The sequence below is a fragment of the Oncorhynchus masou genome, chromosome 26 (genome assembly GCF_036934945.1).
Source record: "Oncorhynchus masou masou isolate Uvic2021 chromosome 26, UVic_Omas_1.1, whole genome shotgun sequence".
Classification (NCBI taxonomy): domain Eukaryota; kingdom Metazoa; phylum Chordata; class Actinopteri; order Salmoniformes; family Salmonidae; genus Oncorhynchus; species Oncorhynchus masou.
The window spans coordinates 23,625,925-23,648,546 of NC_088237.1; the positions used below are offsets into that span (position 1 = coordinate 23,625,925).

The window sequence follows — 22,622 nt, forward strand, 5'->3', positions numbered from 1 at the left end:
ACAGTAGTCTACAGTTAGGTGTGCAATAATCCAGTCCTTGAATGTTACAGTATCTTGTGCTTTTCAACTTAACCTTTCAATCAATGACTACTTTCACTGATTAATAAAGGCCCATAGAGACGTAAAACAACCCTCCATTTTAATACGGGAGTTATGCAACTAACAACCATGAGCCATACTGTCCTGTCTATATAGGACACAGCACATGCTATATTTAACACCTTGCATGATTCACTGAGAATGACTCAAGTGTTTCCATAGAAACAAGAGGGGCATATATTCCACTCTATGTACTGTAATTCAATCTTGTGGTTTAAGTCGGTTTCCTTCTGTTTGGTGCCTAATGAACACAACCCTGGATGATTGACATGTCATGACTTTAAAGTGACAGTTCACTCCAAAATAAAAGTTTGTCAGTTGTTTTCAAACCTGGGAAGTGGCATGAGATGTGCACTCATCTCGACATTAGATCACTTTTCAGGTTCGGAAACTTGAGTGTACTCACAAACTTTGGAGTGTAGTCCAAATGTACTAGTCAGACAGTCAGTCAGGGATAGTTTGTGGAAAGCAGCTGATAGTGTGATTGTAGAGGAACAGACAGGTCCCTCTGTCATGTTCTCATTTCTTCAGTCCCTTGTCTGTCCCTCTCTCTCACTCTCCCTGTTCTCTTTAATTGTTCTTATTTTCCATCATCCCCTCTTGCACACTCATTTCTTCTCTTACCCCACTTTCCCTCTCTCCCTTCATTTCCATCATCCCTTCTCCCTCCATCTCTCCTTCTCTTTCTCTAGGATCTATGCAGATGCCAGAGCCTTCGGGATTCAATCTGACTAACTGCCTTCTACTTCCTCCCCTCCTCAGCCTGCTTTCCTTCCTCTTCATCCCCCCCTGCTGACCTGCACACCTGTTCCTCCTCTCCGTCTCCTTCCTTCACTCATGTGCTCACTCCTTCACTTACCCCTCAACTTACCCTCCTTCTAATGCTCCTTCACTCACTCCTTCCTTCCTTCCTCCCTCCCCCTTCACTCACTCACCCCCCCTTCCATCCCTCTATTCCTACCCACCCGTATCTCTCCGTTGTCGTCGCCGGTTGCTAGGCGCCGGCCGTCCCAAGAGAAGCGGCAGCTGCGGACACAGTCCTGGTGGCCGTTCAACAGGCGCACGCATTCCCACGATGCACTGCTCCACACCTGAGGGCCAATGAGAGGAGAAACAGGAGGTCAGAGGTTACAAAAGTTTGTCGAAACTAAAATAAAACATTTTCAAATATGTTCTTTTGAACATGCCATAGCAATTTTGGTTAGGCCACTTCTATATGCAGAGTGCCTTGGTTAATTCAATTGAATAAATTTCCTTTTTCCCTGAAGGCCTAACTGTCTATTGTTTCTCTATGCTGCTAGTCTGGTAGACCACTCAACTTAAAGAACGGAGCAAGCGCTCACTGATAATGAAGCCTGGCACCAATTAAAGCCTCCCGGCTGCTCTTTGATAGACGATACTGCCCATACCATAAGGCTATTTTTACATTGTATTAACCCATCCACCACTGCCCCTCTTTGGAGGACACACCACACACACACACGGGCAAAAAAGTATTTAGTCAGCCACCAATTGTGCATGTTCTCCCACTTAAAAAGATAAGAGGCCTGTAATCTTCAACTATGACAGACAAAATGAGAACATAAAATCCAGAAAATCACATTGTAGGATTTTTTTATGACTTTATTTGCAAATTATGGTGGAAAATAAGTATTTGGTCACCTACAAACAAGCAAGATTTCTGGCTCTCACAGACCTGTAACTTCTTCTTTAAGAGGCTCCTCTGTCCTCCACTCATTACCTGTGTTAATGGCACCTATTTGAACTTGTTATCAGTATAAAAGCACCTGTCCACAACCTCAAACGATCACACTCCAAACTCCACTATGGCCAAGACGAAAGAGCTGTCAAAGGACACCAGAAACAAAATTGTATACCTGCACCAGGCTGGGAAGACTGAATCTGCAATAGGTAAGCAGCTTGGTTTGAAGAAATCAACTGTGGGAGCAATTTTTAGGAAATGGAAGACATACAAGACCACTGATAATCTCCCTCGATCTGGGGCTCCACGCAAGATCTCACCCGTGGGGTCAAAATGATCAGAAAAACGGTGAGCAAAAATCCCAGAACCACACGGGGGGACTTAGTGAATGACCTGCAGAGAGCTGGGACCAAAGTAACAAAGCCTACGATCAGTAACACACTACGCCGCCAGGGACTCAAATCCTGCAGTGCCAGACATGTCCCCCAGCTTAAGCCAGTACATGTCCAGGCCCGTCTGATGTTTGCTAGAGAGCATTTGGATGATCCAGAAGAAGATTGGGAGAATGTCATATGGTCAGATGAAACCAAAATAGTCGTGTTTGGAGGACAAAGAATGCTGAGTTGCATCCAAAGAACACTATACCTACTGTGAAGCATGGGGGTGGAAACATCATGCTTTGGGGCTGTTTTTCTGCAAAGGGACCAAGACGACTGATCCGTGTAAAGAAAAGAATGAATGGGGTCATGTATCATGAGATTTTGAGTGAAAACCTCCTTCCATCAGCAAAGGAATTGAAGATGAAACGTGGCTGGGTCTTTCAGCATGACAATGATCCCAAACACACCGCCGGGCAACGAAGGAGTGGCTTCGTAAGAACCATTTCAAGGTCCTGGAGTGGCCTAGCCAGTCTCCAGATCTCAACCCCATAGAAAATCTTTGGAGGGAGTTGAAAGTCCGTGTTGCCCAGCAACGGCCCCAAAACATCACTGCTCTAGAGGAGATCTGCATGGAGGAATGAGCCAAAATTCCAGCAAGAGTGTGTGAAAACCTTGTGAAGACTTACAGAAAACGTTTGTCTGTCATAGTTGAAGTGTACCTATGATGAAAATTACAGGTCTCTCTCATATTTTTAAGTGGGAGAACTTGCACAATTAGTGGCTGACTAAATATGTTTTTGCCCCACTGTATGTATGTATGTATGTATGTATGTATGTATGTATGTATGTATGTATGTATGTATGTATGTATGTATGTATGTATATTTTTTTTTACAGCTTTTCTGCTACATATACATACACATTTTACACACATGGTACTTCTATATAAAGCAGTCACATAACAATAATACATTACCAAACAACGTATTATTACCAATCCCAACCCTCAGCCCATCCCACCTACCACCTACCACCATAGAACCTCAGCTCTTTAATCCCACCCCTCAGCCACTCTCAGCCCATCCCACCAACCACCATAGACCTCAGCTCTTTAATCCCACCCCTCAGCCACTCTCAGCCCATCCTACCCATTACCATCGACCTCAGCACTTTAATCCCACCCCTCAGCCACTCTCAGCCCATCCTACCCATTACCATAGACCTCAGCTCTTTAATCCCACCCCTCAGCCACTCTCAGCCCATCCTACCCATTACCATAGACCACCCTCACTTGGTTTCCATCTACCAGATATTTTTCAATTGTACTGTGATGTTTTACATAATTTTTTTAACCTTTCTAAATCGTAAAGTATCCACAGATTGTGAGCTAAAGAAACTTGTCCTACTAGTATTATATTATTTAATGACTATGGCTTTCCAAATTGCCCAACACTGCTATTTGCAACATTAATGTTGTGATTTTTTAACCATTCCTGAACCTGTGACCAGAAACAAGCTACATAGGTGAAATACCAGAATAAATGATCTAGTGATTCTGTCTCTTCGCAGCAAAATCTTTAGAGCTGAGATTGTTGTATGTCCCATATATATAGCATTCAGTCGGTGGCAAGAATTTAAATAACCATTCAAATTGAAAAACTTTAAGTGTTGAATCAAGTGTTGGTTTTTGTACCAGTTCATAAACCATGTGCCATGGAATGGTACGTCAAAAATCTCTTCCCATTTATTTCCTGTATGGCACAGCTGTCAACATTTTTGTCCTCAAATGAAAACGGGTATATTTTTCTATTTACGCCAATTCCTTTCAGCCAATTTGTATCTTTAATATATGGTAGGCAAACAAGTTCCCTACCTTCTCCCTTTTCCACTTGCCTCCTCCATTGTGGTAGTGCTGCAATCAGTTGGTTGTAAATTAGGATTGAGCAGATATTCCCATATGTTTTCGATAGCTGCATATGTGACATCTCTTCCATTTCTAGTCATAATATCATTCATAAATATAATACCATTAAAAAAATAATAATCCATAAAGAATTTTGTTTTTAATTATTAATCAGTATATGTGAGTTTAACCATAACATTTGTTCTATCTTTTCTGGAGGATAAAACTGAAATTGTAACCAGCTTTGTATGTCTTGTTTAAGAAAGGGCGATACTTTGAACAAAATGTACTTTTCAATTAGTCGGAAATGAGAAGTTGTACTCTGTATAAAAAGGCCAAAAGGCCATTTTTGAACAAAGGATGAGCCTTAATAATCTACTGGAGAACCATTTTGGGTTTAAGTATAACATGTGCATGAATGAAGCTTTTAGTGAGAGGTTTAAATATTTCATATTTAATAATTTTAGCCCCCCAAACTCATATTTATTATATAAATAGGCACGTTTAAATGTTGTCTAGCTTAGCATTCCAAATAAAATGAAATATTTTTTGCTCATATGATTTAAAAAATGAGTCGTTTGGAGTAGGCGGTGCCATTGTAAGTAAACTGTGATAGGACCAAAGAGTTAATCAACGTGATTTTTCCATAAATAGACAAGTATTGCAGAATCGTATCTATTTTTGCTAACTTTCTATTGAAATTGATTGTGGCAATTTAATTTATATTTTTTGAGATTTGAATACGAAGGCCATTTTATTGGTAAACTACAAGGTAGTGTAAACATATTTTAATTTAATCCCATCAGTATGTAAAGTACATCGAATTGATGGGTTCTGACATCTATACTTGAAATATGAAATATCCTTGTTCAAGGTACAGCAGGAGAGCGGCGAATGCAGAACCTGTCATTCTGACAGAACATGATATTTGCTTGACATCAGGTATCCTATGGAAAGAAGGGCCACAGTCTAGTTTCAGTTGTTGTTTAATTTTATTTGAAATACTTGCTACACCAGAAGTGAATGGTTATCTGTAGGAGGAATGTATATGCTGGGGTCAATTAAGGATCGATATGAGCTAGGGGCTTGGACTGTTACTGAGTAAGGGAAAGGCAATCACATGGTTGTGGTCACTGATAAGGGTGGAGAGCTGTGGATTAGTGAGGAATCGGGGCCCAGGTCAGGTCACATTAAGGGAGAAGGAACAGTTTATTACCCACATCACTTACCTTCCTACCTACCATTAAATATGTAATGTTTAGAGAAAGGGAGGAGACCACCCAAAGTGGGATATATATATATATATATATCCCGCGTACATACATGTGATTTTCTGGATTTTTTTCTCTCATTTTGTCTATCATAGTTAAAGTGTACTTATGATGAAAATTACAGGCCTCCCATCTTTTTTAAGTGGGAGAACTTGCACAATTGGTGGCTGACTAAATACTTTTTTGCCCCACTGTATGTATGTATGTATGGCACACACACACACACACACACACCTTTGTCTGTTCAGCTGTCTGACACATTGGGTGAATAAACTTGGTTTGAGCTTTTCCTAGCTGTCCGTTTGGTTCTAAATAAACAGAGTAAAACTAACATAATAAAGAATACTCTGTTTATTACAAGAACACAATGTTCTTAGTAAATTGTCTCCGTCTTTCTTTCTGTCCGTCTCGCTCTCCCTCTATCGCTCTCTCTGTCATGCTTGATGGAGAGAACATCACATGGTAGATGATTAAAAAGTTAATTTGGCACAACGTCTCGTAGTCATCTGAAGGTCAATAGACAGAGGGAGGAAGGGAGAGAGAAAGGAACAGAGGAGAGAGAGCGAGGGGGAGAGAGACAGATGAGTGGAACAAAAAGCTTCAGTCTTCTATTCTATCTGACAAAGACGATCAGACTCAGGGTTCGGCTTTGATCTATAATAGCAGACAGAAAAAGACTGTGGGTGTATGTGTGCACACAGTGGCTTGCAAAAGTATTCACCCCCCTTGGCATTTTTCCTATTTTGTTGCCTCACACCTTGGAAATAAAATTGATTTTTGGGGAGTTTGTATCATTTGATTTACACAACATGCCTACCACTTTGAAGATGCAAAATATTTTTTTCTTGTGACACAAACAAGACAAAAAAAAAACTTGAGCATGCATAACTATTCACAACCCCAAAGTCAATACTTTGTAGAGCCACCTTTTGCAGCAATTACAGATGCAAGTCTTTTGGGGTGTCTCTATAAACTTGGCACATCTAGCAATTGGGATTTTTGCCCATTCTTCAAGACAAAACTGCTCTAGCATCTTCAAGTTGGATGGGTTCTGCTGGTGTACAGCAATCTTTAAGTCGTACCACAGATTCTCAATTGGATTGAGTTCTGGGCTTTGACTAGGCTATTCCAAGACATTTAAATGTTTCCCCTTAAACCACTCCAGTGTTGCTTTAGCAGTATGCTTAGGGTCATTGTCCTGCTGCAAGGTGAACCTCCGTCCCAGTCTCAAATCTCTGGAAGACTGAAACAGGTTTTCCTCAAATATTTCCTGTATTTAGCGCCACCCATCATTCCTTCAATTCTGACCAGTTCCCCAGTCCTTGTCAAAGAAAAACATCCCCACAGCATGATGCAAACACCACCATGCTTTACTGTGGGGATGGTGTTCTCGGGATGATGGAGGTGTTGGGTTTGCACCAGACAGCCACTCACTAAAGCCCAGCTCTGTGGAGTGTACGGCTTAAATCTCTTCCAGATTATCTTTGGTCTCTTTGTTGCCTCTCTGATTAATGCCCTTCATAACTGGTCTGTGAGTTTTGGTGGGTGGTCTTCTCTTGGCAGGTTTGTCATGGTGCCATATTCTTTAAAAAAATGTATAATGAATTTATTGGTGCTCTGTGATATGAGAAGTTTCGGATATTTTTTTATAACCCAACCCTGATCTGTACTTCTCCACAACTTTGTCCCTGACCTGTTAGGAGAGTTTCTTGGTCTTCATAGTGCCGCTTGCTTGGTGGTGCCCCTTGCTTAGTGGTTTTGTGGACTCTGGGGCCTTTCAGAATAGGTGTAAAATTACACAGTAAGATCATGTGACACTTAAAGTCCACCTGTGTGCAATCTAACTAATTCTGTGACTTCTTGGGGTAATTGGATGCAGCAGATCTTATTTAGGGGATTCATAGCAAAGGAGTGAACACATATGCACGCATCACTTTTCCTTATTTTTTAATTAATATATATATATATATAAAAATATAAATGTTTTTTTTTTTTTTTCACCAATTTGGACTATTTTGTGAATGTCCATTACATGAAATCCAAATAAAAATCCAATTTAAATTACAGGTTGTAATGCAACAAAATAGGAAAAACGCTAAGGGGGTGAATACTTTTGCAAGGCCCTGCATGTGTGTGTGAGAGAGCGTGCGCCTGTGTGTATGTGGATGGCAGAAGCACAGCCAGCCCTTCAGACTACAATTCCACATCATTACCAGAGTGTCTAGGTCCAAAGCACTAATGAAAGCATGCTGGTCTGATGAACAGAAATAAACAGTGTGGTTAATGGGAACACCAGCTCTGAACCATTACCACACACACACACACACCCACCCACCCAATGCCAATTTGGATGCTGACCTAATAGCCATTTCCAGTGAGTGACCAACTCAACGATCCTGTGACTGACAGAAGACAGAGGGGGAAACAAGGATAGAAAATAGAAGAGAGAACAATACAAACTGATGGAGAGAACGAGGAAGGTCGATCGAGGGCAAAAACACAGTAAGTTGACAGAGTGTAAACCTAGTCAGAGGAGAGATCCTCTCCCAACCTACAGTGTCAAAGTCAACCGCAGAGCAGCAGCCTGCTCTCTCTCACAAACACGCACACACACAGGTAATGCTAGATAGGAGGAGAGGAGAGGGCAGCGGTACGGTCTGTAGGTTGCAGTCAGACTTAATGACCGCTGGAGGGGCAGGGAGGCGAGTGGGCGGATTGACCGCTGGAGGGGCAGGGAGGCGAGTGGGCGGCTTGACCGCTGGCTAAGTTAGTGACCACAGTAACCATCTGCTTTCATGTCCATCTCAAGCTACCAATGACCTTTAGTTGCCCGCATAATAAATGTACACTATACACATGTTTCTGAAGGGATCATGATATAGACAACATGTCTGTCTCACACTGATCTAAGGATTTAGGCTAGGTTCGGTCACATACTGATGACACGTGTGTATGTGTGTTACCTTGGCAGTCTTGTCAGCGGAAGTGGTGGCGAAGAGCTGTCCTTCAGACAACACGTCACAGGCTAGCACTGCCCCCTGGTGACACACTAGGTCCTGCAGCCGTTCACCACTAGACATGTCCCACACCTGGGGGGAGGGAGAGAGAGGGGGAGACGCTTTCTGTGTCACCTCCCTCTAGCAAATATCCTTTAGTTCATGTAAGTGCACGCTGATCGTAACTTGTTGCTTTTAACAGGTTTTGCATGCATGCGTGTGTGTTTCTAAGTCTTACTGTCTGTCTGGTACTGCATACGTGTGCTTGTATTACCTTGATGGTGCCGTCAAAGGACCAGCTGAGGAGATGTGTCTCTGAGGAGGGTGAGGTGGTGAGCAGAGAGAAGCATCTGACCTGCTCCTTGTGGCCCGCCAGAACCACACACTCACCTGTCCTCCACCTCCACACCTACAGGGGGGAGAGAGAAGAGAGAATCACCTTCTGGTATTGGAGTGGGTAAAAGTTGCACCTCAACCAGGGATTTAGCACAATCAGAGTTATTGAGGGTAAGCTGATCCTGGATCTGTGCCCAGAGTGGGAGTATTCAGCTGCTAGGAGGGAATGGGCACTGGGCAAAATATTGGCCTCTATGCAAATATCTCAGACAATGATTGACACATCAACTCTTACCAATGTTGGGTTTGTGAATGTACCATTCACCCCCATCACCACTCCAGAAGTCAGTGGGAGATGGTCCAGAGGGACTACACAGGAGATGGTCCATGGAACAGCTATGTTTACAGGAGATGTCCATAGAGCTACACAGGAGATGGTCACATTTCCTCAAAGTGAATCTATCCACCAAATACTCCCTTTTCAGCTAAGCTGATGGTCCATGGACAGTGAGGGACTACACAGGAGATGGTCCATGGACAGTGAGGGACTACACAGGAGATGGTCCATGGACAGTGAGGGACTATACAGGAGATGGTCCATGGACAGTAAGGGACTACACAGGAGATGGTCCATGGACACAGGAGATGGTCCATGGACAGTGAGGGACTACACAGGAGATGGTCCATGGACAGTAAGGGACTAAACAGGAGATGGTCCATGGACAGTAAGGGACTACACAGGAGATGGTCCATGGACAGTAAGGGACTACACAGGAGATGGTCCATGGACAGTACACAGGAGATGGTCCATGGACTACACAGGAGATGGTCCATGGACAGTAGATGGTCCATGGACTGAGGGACTACACAGGAGATGGTCCATGGACAGTAAGGGACTACACAGGAGATGGTCCATGGACAGTAAGGGACTACACAGGAGATGGTCCATGGACAGTAGGACTAAACAGGAGATGGGGACTACACAGGAGATGGTCCATGGACAGTAAGGGACTACACAGGGACTAAGGGACACAGGAGATGGTCCATGGACAGGAGATGGTCCATGGACAAGGGACTAAACAGGAGATGGTCCATGGATGGTCCATGGACAGAGGGACTACACAGGAGATGGTCCATGGACAGTACACAGGAGATGGTCCATGGACTAAACAGGAGATGGTCCCATGGACAGGAGATGGTCCATGAGGGACTACAGGAGATGGTCCAGGAGATGGTCCATGGACAGTAAGTGACTAAACAGGAGATGGTCCATGGACAGTAAGGGACTACACAGGAGATGGTCCATGGACAGTAAGGGACTACACAGGAGATGGTCCATGGACAGTAAGGGACTAAACAGGAGATGGTCCATGGACAGTGAGGGACTACACAGGAGATGGTCCATGGACAGGAGATGGTCCATGGACAGTGAGGGACTAAACAGGAGATGGTCCATGGACAGTGAGGGACTAAACAGGAGATGGTCCATGGACAGTAAGGGACTACACAGGAGATGGTCCATGGACAGTGAGGGACTAAACAGGAGATGGTCCATGGACAGTAATGGAATATAGAGTAAGATGAATACAAAGTGAGGCTGTGCTGTTCTGATTTGCAGCAAGATGGAGGTCTGGATAGTGTGTGTACTTCTGATAGGCAGATAGGTCTAGCAGTGGACAGGCTGTCCTAAAAACAGAGGAGAGGAGATGAGAGGATATGTTCAGTGAGGCTGGAACTGTAGAGGAGAGCTGTTAGGGGTGACAGAGCGGAACAGTCCGAAAACATCAGACACACAGGGAGGGAAATAACAAACCACAGAAGAGAAGAAGAGAAGAAAGAAGGATGAGGAAGAAAGAGAAGGGCCCCACCCGTATGGTGGTGTCCTCAGAGGAAGTGATGAGTGTGTGTCCCTCCGGGGTGAACTGGCAGTGGAGAACTGTCCTGGTGTGACCCTGAAGAGTGGCTAGAGAGGTCCCCGACGGCACCTCCAACACCTGGGGAGAGAGAGGGGAGGGAAGAGACAGATGATTCCAATTAAATCCTTTATTACTGTGTCAAAAGAGCAAAAACAATCTATTAAAATCATGAGTTGACACACATCCCAAGAAGTTGGAGACTAACCGAATAGTAAACTTAGAAAAAATAAAATAAGAGAGTCCCACACTATATTTTGCTCCCAAAAGTGTAAAAACAAGCAACCGCTCAAGTGAGATAGAAAACGGGAGACAGAAAGAGGAGGGAAGACAGAGATATTTAGAGGGGAAAGCTGGGAGGATAAAGAAATAACCTAACTGTCTATGGGTAAGCCTAGACCAAAACTAGTAAAAGAGCAAAATAAAAATATATAGAATAAAAAGGGAGACCAAAGTAATGCGTTTAGGTTGACAGTGATAAGCTCATCAAAAAGGACATGTTTTAAATATTACCGGGCTCTGCGTGCAATTGTTCAGCCCATTAGCAGAGTGGATCTGCCCTGACTGCTTTGTGTGAGGGTCTGACAGACAACACTGCCACAGCAGGATAAAAAACAGCTCTGATGCCCAAAGAACTGGCTTCAAGTTACAAAACCACTTTAATCTTATAAAAGGGAGACAACGGAAACTCGGACAACCAGACAGAGTACATTATTGAGGTCCTAGAAGTCCTAACTGTCTTACAAACTTCCTGCGCCATCTTTGATAACTTGACTGAGTAGTTGGACTAGAATTTTAAGGCTGAATTCTGTTGACATTGAACTATTGGAAATGATTGCAAACTTAAGTTATAATATTATCGCAAAATAATAAATGAACCCTCCTAGTATGATATCTGTAGTGTAAACCAAAAGGCAAAGAAACACACAAGCTCATAACTTTAAACGAAAAATGACTACACACACACACACACACACACACACACACACACACACACACACACAGAGAGAGACACTCCACACTGAGCACAAGGTGAATCGTAGATTGAGATTGTGCTAAAATATTTAAACCTCTCAAATAAAACCCTACTTCAAACAAACGCGTGAGAAGGCTGGCCGCAGGGCATGCCAACCAGAGGACGCTCTGCGATGCTACTGGGAAACGGGTTTCAAAAGGTTGCCAGCTCACCTCAAGGTTTGGGAATGAGGCAGCAGGGAGGGTGCTCAGGGCGATATGAGGGAAAGGTTGAGGAAAACATGTTAGCGTTAGGAATACTAGTTTGGCTTATGACGCTTAGGAATAAACAGATCAACGAAAGCAGCACAGATCTGATCTGAGAGCAGTGGTCATCGGAGCACCTTACGATGAGCAGGTTAACATGTACTGATCCCTGATCTGTTTTCATCCACAGGTGCAGCCTCCTTTGTGTAATACTGCATACAGAAAGATTTGCACCTTAAACTCCATTTGAACAATAGATCACTCCACAGAACTGGAGCCATCCCTCACCCTAATACTGATGACAATCCCTTTGAGGTGGTCAAGGAACACACACACATACACCTTAAAAAGATCAGCACTTGATTGAGCCTGGTGCAAATGGACAAATGGAATAGTCCCAACAGTGCACACCCTGACCATCTAGGCAGACTAAAGCAAAGTATTTATGATATTATTTGAATCCAGGTCGAAGCACACAGTGGAGGCTGCTGAGGGGAGGACGGCTCATAGTAATGGCTGGACTGTATCAATTACATAGAAACCACGTGTTCGATACAATTCCATTGACTCCATTCCAGCCATTATTATGAGCCGTCCTCCCTTCAGCAGCCTCTACTGACGCGCACACATGCCATATCACACTACCATACCTGCACACTGCCTGTTTCTAGCCCTAGCGCCAGCAACAAGCCCCTGTGAGGGGTCAGCCGCTGTACAGTCCTCCATCCAATGGTCCTCAGTACCTGCCTAACTGTCTTCCCTCCTGCCTGGGGTAGAACACACTCTCTTCAACACTCCTGTCCCTCTCTCCTTTTCCTTCTTAATTGAAAAACAGCATGTCATTCCAGAGGAGAGAACCGAGCCAATCAAAGGAGAGAACCGAGCCAATCAAAGTGGCAATTACGGCCCAGGAAGAAGACTAGAATGCGAGGCATGCGTCAAACTGAGTCAATGACAACGAGGGCATTGCTTTGTGAGTTCATTAGAGTTCTGGTCAATTTGTACCTCTCTGCTCTAATAGCACAGTGGCTCTGATGTGGAGAGAAAGAGAGAGCAGGCAGAGAGAGAGCTAGAGGGAAAGAGAGTGCGAAAGAACGCAAGAGCTAGAGGGGGAGAGAGAGAGAGAGAGAGAGAGAGAGAGAGAGCGAGCGCGAGAGAGAGAGAGAGAGAGAGAGCGAGCGAGCGTGAGAGAGCGAGCGAGCGAGAGTGCGAGCGAGAGAGTGAGCGAGAGAGTGCGAGCGAGAGAGAGTGAGTGAGAGAGAGTGAGCGAGAGAGAGAGAGAGTGCGAGCGAGAGAGGGAGTGCGAGCGAGAGAGAGTGCGAGCGAGAGAGAGAGTGCGAGCGAGAGAGAGAGTGCGAGCGAGAGAGTGCGAGCGAGAGAGAGAGTGCGAGCGAGAGAGAGAGCGAGCGCGAGAGAGAGCGAGCGAGCGCGAGAGAGTGCGAGAGAGAGAGCGAGAGAGCGAGGACTACTGCAGCAGCGGACCTGGAAGGACACAAAGCAGCAGCTCCCTCTGGTGGAATTGAGAGGAATTAGACGTAATGGAACAGGTGTAAAGACCAACACAAGTATCCTCACAGTGAAACCAACATTTCCATGGTATGCCCACTTTTCACATGTTAAGTAACTGATATTACACAACCCTGCAGTCTTTCAGCTCCACTCATTTCAACCATTATCATCCCTCTGTCCTCTTCCTCATCTCCTCATCCCCCCTCTTGACTGTCTTGACTCAGAAGAGTAGACAGACACCCAAGTATGTGTGTGTGAGTGAGAGAAGAGGCCCGAGTTATTATAATCCATTAACCCCGTGTTGGTTAGAGCCCAGGCCCCCTTCATTAATTAAAGAGGTTCCTGAGGTGTGGCCCCAACTGGAGTACAGAGTTCTACACACCTGTCTGTGTGACACTACTCACTACCACTTCCAGGGACATCCCTGAGTCTCCTGTGTGACACTACTCACTACCACTTCCAGGGACATCCCTGAGTCTCCTGTGTGACACTACTCACTACCACTTCCAGGGACATCCCTGAGTCTCCTGTGTGACACTACTCACTACCACTTCCAGGCACATCCCTGAGTCTCCTGTGTGACACTACTCACTACCACTTCCAGGGACATCCCTGAGTCTCCTGTGTGACACTACTCACTACCACTTCCAGGGACATCCCTGAGTCTCCTGTGTGACACTACTCACTACCACTTCCAGGGACATCCCTGAGTCTCCTGTGTGACACTACTCACTACCACTTCCAGGGACATCCCTGAGTCTCCTGTGTGACACTACTCACTACCACTTCCAGGGACATCCCTGAGTCTCCTGTGACACTACTCACTACCACTTCCAGGGACATCCCTGACTGACACTACCACTTCCAGGGACATCCCTGAGTCTCTGTGTGACACTACTCACTACCACTTCCAGGGACATCCCTACTGACACTACTACCACTTCCAGGGACATCCCTGAGTCTCCTGTGTGACACTACTCACTATCACTTCCAGGGACATCCCTGAGTCTCCTGTGTGACACTACTCACTACCACTTCCAGGGACATCCCTGAGTCTCCTGTGTGACACTACTCACTACCACTTCCAGGGACATCCCTGAGTCTCCTGTGTGACACTACTCACTACCACTTCCAGGGACATCCCTGAGTCTCCTGTGTGACACTACTCACTACCACTTCCAGGGACATCCCTGAGTCTCCTGTGTGACACTACTCACTACCACTTCCAGGGACATCCCTGAGTCTCCTGTGTGACACTACTCACTACCACTTCCAGGGACATCCCTGAGTCTCCTGTGTGACAATACTCACTACCACTTCCAGGGACATCCCTGAGTCTCCTGTGTGACACTACTCACTACCACTTCCAGGGACATCCCTGAGTCTCCTGTGTGACACTACTCACTACCACTTCCAGGGACATCCCTGAGTCTCCTGTGTGACACTACTCACTACCACTTCCAGGGACATCCCTGAGTCTCCTGTGTGACACTACTCACTACCACTTCCAGGGACATCCCTGAGTCTCCTGTGTGACACTACTTACTACCACTTCCAGGGACATCCCCGTGTCTCCACACACACTTCCAAAAGGGACCAGATTTTCCTGGGCTGACAGTAAACAACCATTTATCATAGAGACAGGGAGCGATGGAGCAAGTAGAGCAGAGAGTGGGAATAAATGGTCAGAACTAGGAAAAATCTAATTTATGACAACTAGAAAAGAGAAGCAGAAAGAGAGACAGAGAGTACAAAATAGGTAGAGAGAGAGAGAGACATTTGACACATTGGAAATAATTAACAAAAAAACAGAGCAAACTAGAATGCCATTTGGCCCTAAACAGAGAGTACACAGCGGCAGAATACCTAACCACTGTGACTAACCCAAAAATAAGGAAAGCTTTGACTATGTACAGGCTCAGTGAGCATAGCCTTGCTATTGAGAAAGGCCGCCGTAGGTAGATCTGACTCTCAAGAGAAGACAGGCTATGTGCACACTGCCCACAAAATGAGGTGGAAACTGAGCTGCACTTCATAACCTCCTGCCCAATGTATGACCATATTAGAGAGATATATTTCCCTCAGATTACACAGACCCACAAAGAATTCGAAAACAAATCCAATTTGATAGACTCTGGGTATCTACTGGGTGAAATTCCACAGTGTGCCATCACAGCAGCAAGATTTGTGACCTGTTGCCATGAGAAAAAGGGCAACCAGTGAAGAACAAAACACCATTATATATACAACCCATATTTATGCTTATTTATTTTATCTTGTGTACTTCAACCATTTGTACATTGTTAAAACACACACACACACACACACACACACACACACACACACACACACACACACACACACACACACACACACATACATACATACACACACAGAAAGGGAACACTTAAACAACACAATGTAACTCCAAGTCAACCACACTTCTGTGAAATCAAACTGTCCACTTAGGAAGCAACACCAATTGACAATAAATTTCACATGCTGTTGTGCAAATGGAATAGACAACAGGTAGAAATTATAGGCAATTAGCAAGACACCCCCAATAAAGTAGTGGTTCTGCAGGTGGTGACCACAGAACACTTCTCAGTTCCTATGCTTCCTGGCTGATGTTTTGGTCACTTTTGAATGCTGGCAGTGCTTTCACTCTAGTGGTAGCATGAGACGGAGTCTACAACCCACACAAGTAGCTTAGGTAGTGCAGCTCATCCAGGATGGCACATCAATGTGAGCTGTGGCAAGAAGGTTTGCTGTGTCTGTCAGCGTAGTGTCCAGAGCATGGAGGCGCTACCAGGAGACAGGCCAGTACATCAGGAGACGTGGAGGAGGCCGTAGGAGGGAAACAACCCAGCAGCAGGACCGGTACCTCCGCCTTTGTGCAAGGAGGAGCAGGAGGAGCACTGCCAGAGCCCTGCAAAATGACCTCCAGCAGGCCACAAATGTGCATGTGTCTGCTCAAACGGTCAGAAACGGACTCCATGAGGGTGGTATGAGGGCCCAACGTCCACAGGTGGGGGGGTTGTGCTTACAGCCCAACACCGTGCAGGACGTTTGGCATTTGCCAGAGAACACCAAGATTGGCAAATTCGCCACTGGCGCCCTGTGCTCTTCACAGATGAAAGCAGGTTCACACTGAGCACATGTGACAGACGTGACAGAGTCTGGAGACGCCGTGGAGAACGTTCTGCTGCCTGCAACATCCTCCAGCAGACCGGTTTAGCGGTGGGTCAGTCATGGTGTGGGGTGGCATTTCTTTGGGGGGGCCGCACAGCCCTCCATGTGCTTGCCAGAGGTAGCCTGACTGCCATTAGGTACCGAGATGAGATCCTCAGACCCCTTGTGAGACCATATGCTGGTGCGGTTGGCCCTGGGTTCCTCCTAATGCAAGACAATGATAGACCTCATGTGACTGGAGTGTGTCAGCAGTTCCTGCAAGAGGAAGGCATTGATGCTATGGACTGGCCCGCCTGCTCCCCAGACCTGAATCCAATTGAGCACGTCATGTCTCGCTCCATCCACCAACGACACGTTGCATCACAGACTGTCCAGGAGTTGGCGGATGCTTTAGTCCAGGTCTGGGAGGAGATCCCTCAGGAGACGGGGCGGCAGGGTAGCCTAGTGGTTAGAGTGTGGGACTAGTAACCGGAAGGTTGCAAGTTCAAAACCCGAGCTGACAAGGTAGACGTAACCCACTGTTCCTAGGCCGTCATTGAGAATTTGAATTAACTGACTTGCCTGGTTAAATAAAGGTAAAATAAAAAAAAGACCATCTGCCACCACATCAGGAGCATGCCCAGGCGTTGTAGGGAGGTCATACAGGCACGTGGAGGCCACACACACTACTGAGCCTCATTTTGACTTGTTTTAAGGACATTACATCAAAGTTGGAACAGCCTGTAATGCGGTTTTCCACTTTAATTTTGAGTGTGACTCCAAATCCAGACCTCCATGGGTTGATAAATTTGATTTTATTGTGTGTGATTTTGTTGTCAGCACATTCAACTATGTAAAGAAAAAAGTATTTAATAAGAATATTTCATTCATTCAGATCAAGGATGTATTATTTTAGTGTTCCCTACATTTTTATGAGCAGTGCATATATAATATGACATTTGTAATGTCTTTATTGTTTTGAAACGTCTGTATGTGTAATGTTTACTGTTCATTTTTATTGTTTATTTCACTTTTGTATATTATCTACCTCACTTGCTTTGACAATGTTAACACATGTTTCCTATGTCAATAAAGCACATTGAATTTGAATTGAGAGAGAGAGAGAGAGAGAGATAGCTGGGTATGGTACAGTACAGTAGGACTGAGACAGGGTTGACAGACCAGACAGAGAGCTGGGTATGGTACAGTACAGTAGGACTGAGACAGGGTTGACAGACCAGACAGAGAGCTGGGTATGGTACAGTACAGTAGGACAGACAGGGTTGACAGACCAGACAGAGAGCTGGGTATGGTGCAGTACAGTAGGACTGAGACAGGGTTGACAGACCAGACAGAGAGCTGGGTATGGTACAGTACAGTAGGACTGAGACAGGGTTGACAGACCAGACAGAGAGCTGGGTATGGTGCAGTACAGTAGGACTGAGACAGGGTTGACAGACCAGACAGAGAGCTGGGTATGGTACAGTACAGTAGGACTGAGACAGGGTTGACAGACCAGACAGAGAGCTGGGTATGGTACAGTACAGTAGGACTGAGACAGGGTTGACAGACCAGACAGAGAGCTGGGTATGGTGCAGTACAGTAGGACTGAGACAGGGTTGACAGACCAGACAGAGGGCTGGGTATGGTGCAGTACAGTAGGACTGAGACAGGGTTGACAGACCAGACAGAGAGCTGGGTATGGTACAGTACAGTAGGACTGAGACAGGGTTGACAGACCAGACAGAGAGCTGGGTATGGTACAGTAGGACTGAGACAGGGTTGACAGACCAGACAGAGAGCTGGGTATGGTACAGTAGGACTGAGACAGGGTTGACAGACCAGACAGAGAGCTGGGTATGGTGCAGTACAGTAGGACTGAGACAGGGTTGACAGACCAGACAGAGGGCTGGGTATGGTGCAGTACAGTAGGACTGAGACAGGGTTGACAGACCAGACAGAGAGCTGGGTATGGTACAGTACAGTAGGACTGAGACAGGGTTGACAGACCAGACAGAGAGCTGGGTATGGTACAGTACAGTAGGACTGAGACAGGGTTGTCAGACAGAAAGAGAGAGAGAAAGCTGGGTACAGTACAGTAGGACTGAGACAGGGTTGACAGGCCAGACGGAGAGAGAGCTGGGTATGGTACAACTGAGACAGGGTTGACAGGCCAGACAGAGAGAGAGCTGGGTACGGTACAACTGAGACAGGCCAGACAGAGAGAGAGCTGGGTACGGTATGACTGAGACAGGATAGGCAGGCAGGCAGGCAGAGAGTACAGTACAGCGTACAGTACAGTAGTACTGAGACAGGGTTGACAGGCCAGACAGAGGTTTCCAGCACAATGTCACCAGCCATTAGTGGACGTGAGAAACACCTCCTCCAGCAAGGTGAACATTGTGTCCAGCTTTACCTGAAATAATGTCTCTTCCTGCCTTTCCTACAGCTCAGTTGGTCTTTATCAAGTTTGGCAGTGACACAATCTTCTCCAGCCAAAAAGCCTTTTACATTTCTGGCACTTTTCCCTCATAGCCCCTGCACTTTTGTCAAGTTAAGCATAAATTATACGTAAGCATTTTCCTACTTTTGTGTCCTTGAAGATTTTTGCTTTCGGGTATGTGTGTGAGGGTAAAAGTGTGTACCTATGTGTGTGTTTACCTGTATCGTCCCATCCTCTCGTCCCAGCCCCACGGCTGAGGTCTGTGAGCAGATCGCAGTGCAGCGGATACGAGACTCCTGGTTCTCTGACTGGAACATCACCGCTCCGGTCCTCCCATTCCTCACCTGACACACACACGCACAGGGTTAACACCTGTCACATCTGTAAAACGTCATTGTGTGTGTGTGTGTCCAGCCCAGCCCTCTCACCTGCAGTCTGTTGCGGTTGTCGGCCGCGACCACGGTAATGTCACTGTTGTTAAAGAGCACGTCAGAGTCCCTCTTCAAACAGACAGCTGATGAGGTGTGGACTTTTTTAGTCTCCCACACCTGACACACACACATCACGGCATTACATTTTTTATGCCATTAAAAATGTTAAATGGTTATTTATGTACAATATGTCACGGGAAGGGTTAACTGATGAAGACAGATTGGACAAATTATTGACAGACAGACGGCAGACGCACACACACACACACACACACACACACACACACACACACACACACACACACACACACACACACACACACACACACACACACACACACACACACACACACACACACACACACACACACACACACACACACACACACACACACACACTTACCCTGACAGTCTGGTCGTCAGAACAGGAGAGCAGTAGAGATCCGTCAGGGGAGAACTGGACTCCATGGACCCAGCTCAGATGACCACTACAGTCAGCCATCTTCTTACTGGTCTCTATGTCCCACAGCTGGAGGGAAGAGACCTATGAGGTCATATCCTGCCGTATGATGGTGTAGTAGTTTGATAGGGCTATAGCCACCACGTGTGTACCTACATGGCACAATGTAATAGTCAACAGCCTGTGTGTGTGTGTACCTCCACAGCATAGTGTGACAGTGCGATGGCCACCAGGTTGCTGCTGGGGCAGGCGTGACAGTACTGCACCGTGCTCAGACGACTGGTCCGGATCTCCAACAACATGGCCGCCGTCTCTACATCAAACACCTGGGAACAGCAGGGGGGGATCTGTCACTACACCATTGTTAAAGCTGGTGATCGATCTCTAGTGCAACTGCCAATATGTGGGGCACAAAATGGCTTCCATGCATAAACTAGTGATAACTTTCTAGACACTTCTTGATGGCCCCTTGGAGGGCTCATAGGTTGTTAGGTCAGACCATGTAGAGATCTAATTGTAAGTTGCTCTGGAGTCTTTGCTAAATGACTCAAATGTAATGTGAACTGTAAAGGACATGACAGGATGGGATTAGATGGAAGCAACATGGTAATAGCCTGATAAGCTGCGAAGTGAAGAGTCTCAACTGCAGGTTTTGTTTTCATTCATTTTTATGACTTTGCAGCTGTCCCATCTAGCGGAAACGGCTCAGTTTTGCCTCCAGGGCAAGACTCATGACAATACATGTCAACCTGTATCTTAACCATGGATGATGATGATGATTTCCATATCTTCCAACTTGGCAAAGTGTGTGATTGTGAAGGGAAAGCAGACTGAAGAAAAGAAAGGGAAAGAGACAGAGAGAAAACAGAGATTCAGGTGGAAAACAAAAGAGTTCCAACTGCTGTTTCTATGTGCCATAATTGTTTTTCAAGTCCATCAAGCTATCTATTCTTCTGTCAATACTAGCCTACAAACTGACAACTCTGACATTCAACGCCACTCTGACATTCAACGCCACTCTGATTCCTGGAGTGGAGAGAACAGACACGGACACAGAGACCTTTACATTTCCCAGGAGTGGGACGGCTTCATTCTCAGTCAGAACACACGCTTCTACCCTCTGATGGACAGACAGGCCCAAATACCAAAACATGAAAGACAAGTTGTCCAGGGCATTCTCATTGTTTCAAGGACAGATTGCTCTAGGAGCAGTTTACTAAACAAGAACATACCGCTAAAACACAAATATAGACAGAATTTGACAGATTGTCGATGCACTGCGTCAACACAGCACACAAAACATTATGAACACCTGCTCTTTCCATGACAGACCGACCAGGTGAAACCTGGTAAAAAAAAAAACGTATTGATGCCACTTGTTAAATCCACTTCAATCAGTGTAAATTAAGGAGAGGAGGCAGGTTAAAGAAGGATTTTTAAGCCTTGAGACAATTGAGACCTATATTGTGTGCCATTCAGAGGGTGAATGGGCAAGACAAAAGATTTGTGCCTTTGATCGGGGTATGGTAGTAGGTGCCAGGCACACTGGTTTGTGTCAAAAACTACAACGCTGCTGGGTTTATCACAGTTTTAGCAAGAATGGCCCAGCACCCAAAGGACACCCAGCCAACTTAACACAACTGTGGGAAGCATTGGAGTCAGCATGGGCCAGCATCCCTGTGGAACGCTTTGTAGAGTCGATGCCCCGACGAAATGAGGCTGTTCTGAGGGCAAGGGGGGTGAAATGTTCGTACACAATTGATGTCATGTAGTTAATGCCACAGATGTCTCAAGTTGAGGGAGTGTGCAATTGCCATGCTGACTGCAGGAATGTCCACAAGAGCTGTTGCCAGAGAATTTAATGTTAATTTCTCTACCATAAGCCACCTCCAAAATAATTTGGCAGTACGTCCAACCGGCCTCACAACCGCAGACCACGTGTAAACACGCCAGCCCAGGACCTTCACATCCGGCTTCTTCATCTGAGACCAGCCATCCGGACAGCTGATGAAACTGTGGGTTTGCACAATCGAAGAATTTCTGCACAAACTGTCAGAAACCGTCTCAGGGAAGCTCATCTGCATGCTAGTCGTCCACAACCACAACATTCCACAGGCCACAATCAACAGCCTGATCAACTCTATGTGAAGGAGATGTGTCACGCTGCATGAAGCCAATGGTGGTCACACCAGATACTGACTGGTTTTCTAATCCACGCCCCTACTTCTTTTTAAGGTATCTGTGACCAACATATCTGCATATTCCCAGTCATGTGAAATCCATAGATTAGGAACGAATACATTTATTTCAATTGACCGATTTCCTTTTATGAACTGTAACTCAGTAAAATCTTTGAAATTGTTGCGTGTTGAGTTTCTATTTTTGTTCAGTGTAGTATTAGCCATAGCATGAGCATTAGCTCATGTCCCCCAGTTACCGAAGTCCATTCAACATTCTGCCAGCTCCTCCTCTGATGAATCGCAACATGCTAAACAAATCTGGTCCGAGTCATGGAGCTCCGCCAGGGGACCACCCCTCAGTCCCTGTGCCCACGCCACGGCCACATGCCAGCCTGACGGAGCAGAGCAGAGGCTTACTCACTCAGCAGGGGAGGGCTGGCTCTTCAACACTCACAAAGACTGCGTTCCTGGCAGCACAGATGATGGTCCTGCCGCCTGCTGACCAGGTGCTGCACTTCACCATGACCTCCGTCTGCTCGCTCTGCTCCGGGAACATGTCCGCCACGTCTATGGACTTCCACTCATTAGCCGAGGACACCTCCCACAG

The 22,622-nt window shown here is 45.8% G+C and overlaps 1 protein-coding gene across 3 annotated transcripts in view; it reads right to left on the reverse strand.

The window, feature by feature from the left end:
* Nucleotides 1-22,622, reverse strand: part of LOC135515072 (apoptotic protease-activating factor 1-like) — an 81,933-nt gene that overhangs the window by 38,236 nt on the left and 21,075 nt on the right. For all 3 annotated transcript variants that reach the window (XM_064938897.1, XM_064938896.1, XM_064938898.1), the window contains exons 17-25: nt 22,470-22,622; nt 20,033-20,161; nt 19,779-19,904; nt 19,373-19,492; nt 19,163-19,288; nt 10,556-10,681; nt 8,626-8,760; nt 8,319-8,444; nt 1,065-1,190 (exon numbers count right to left, since the gene is read on the reverse strand). In XM_064938897.1, coding sequence (XP_064794969.1) covers nt 1,065-1,190; nt 8,319-8,444; nt 8,626-8,760; nt 10,556-10,681; nt 19,163-19,288; nt 19,373-19,492; nt 19,779-19,904; nt 20,033-20,161; nt 22,470-22,622 — 1,167 coding nt within the window. The remainder of the gene's footprint in view (nt 1-1,064; nt 1,191-8,318; nt 8,445-8,625; nt 8,761-10,555; nt 10,682-19,162; nt 19,289-19,372; nt 19,493-19,778; nt 19,905-20,032; nt 20,162-22,469) is intronic.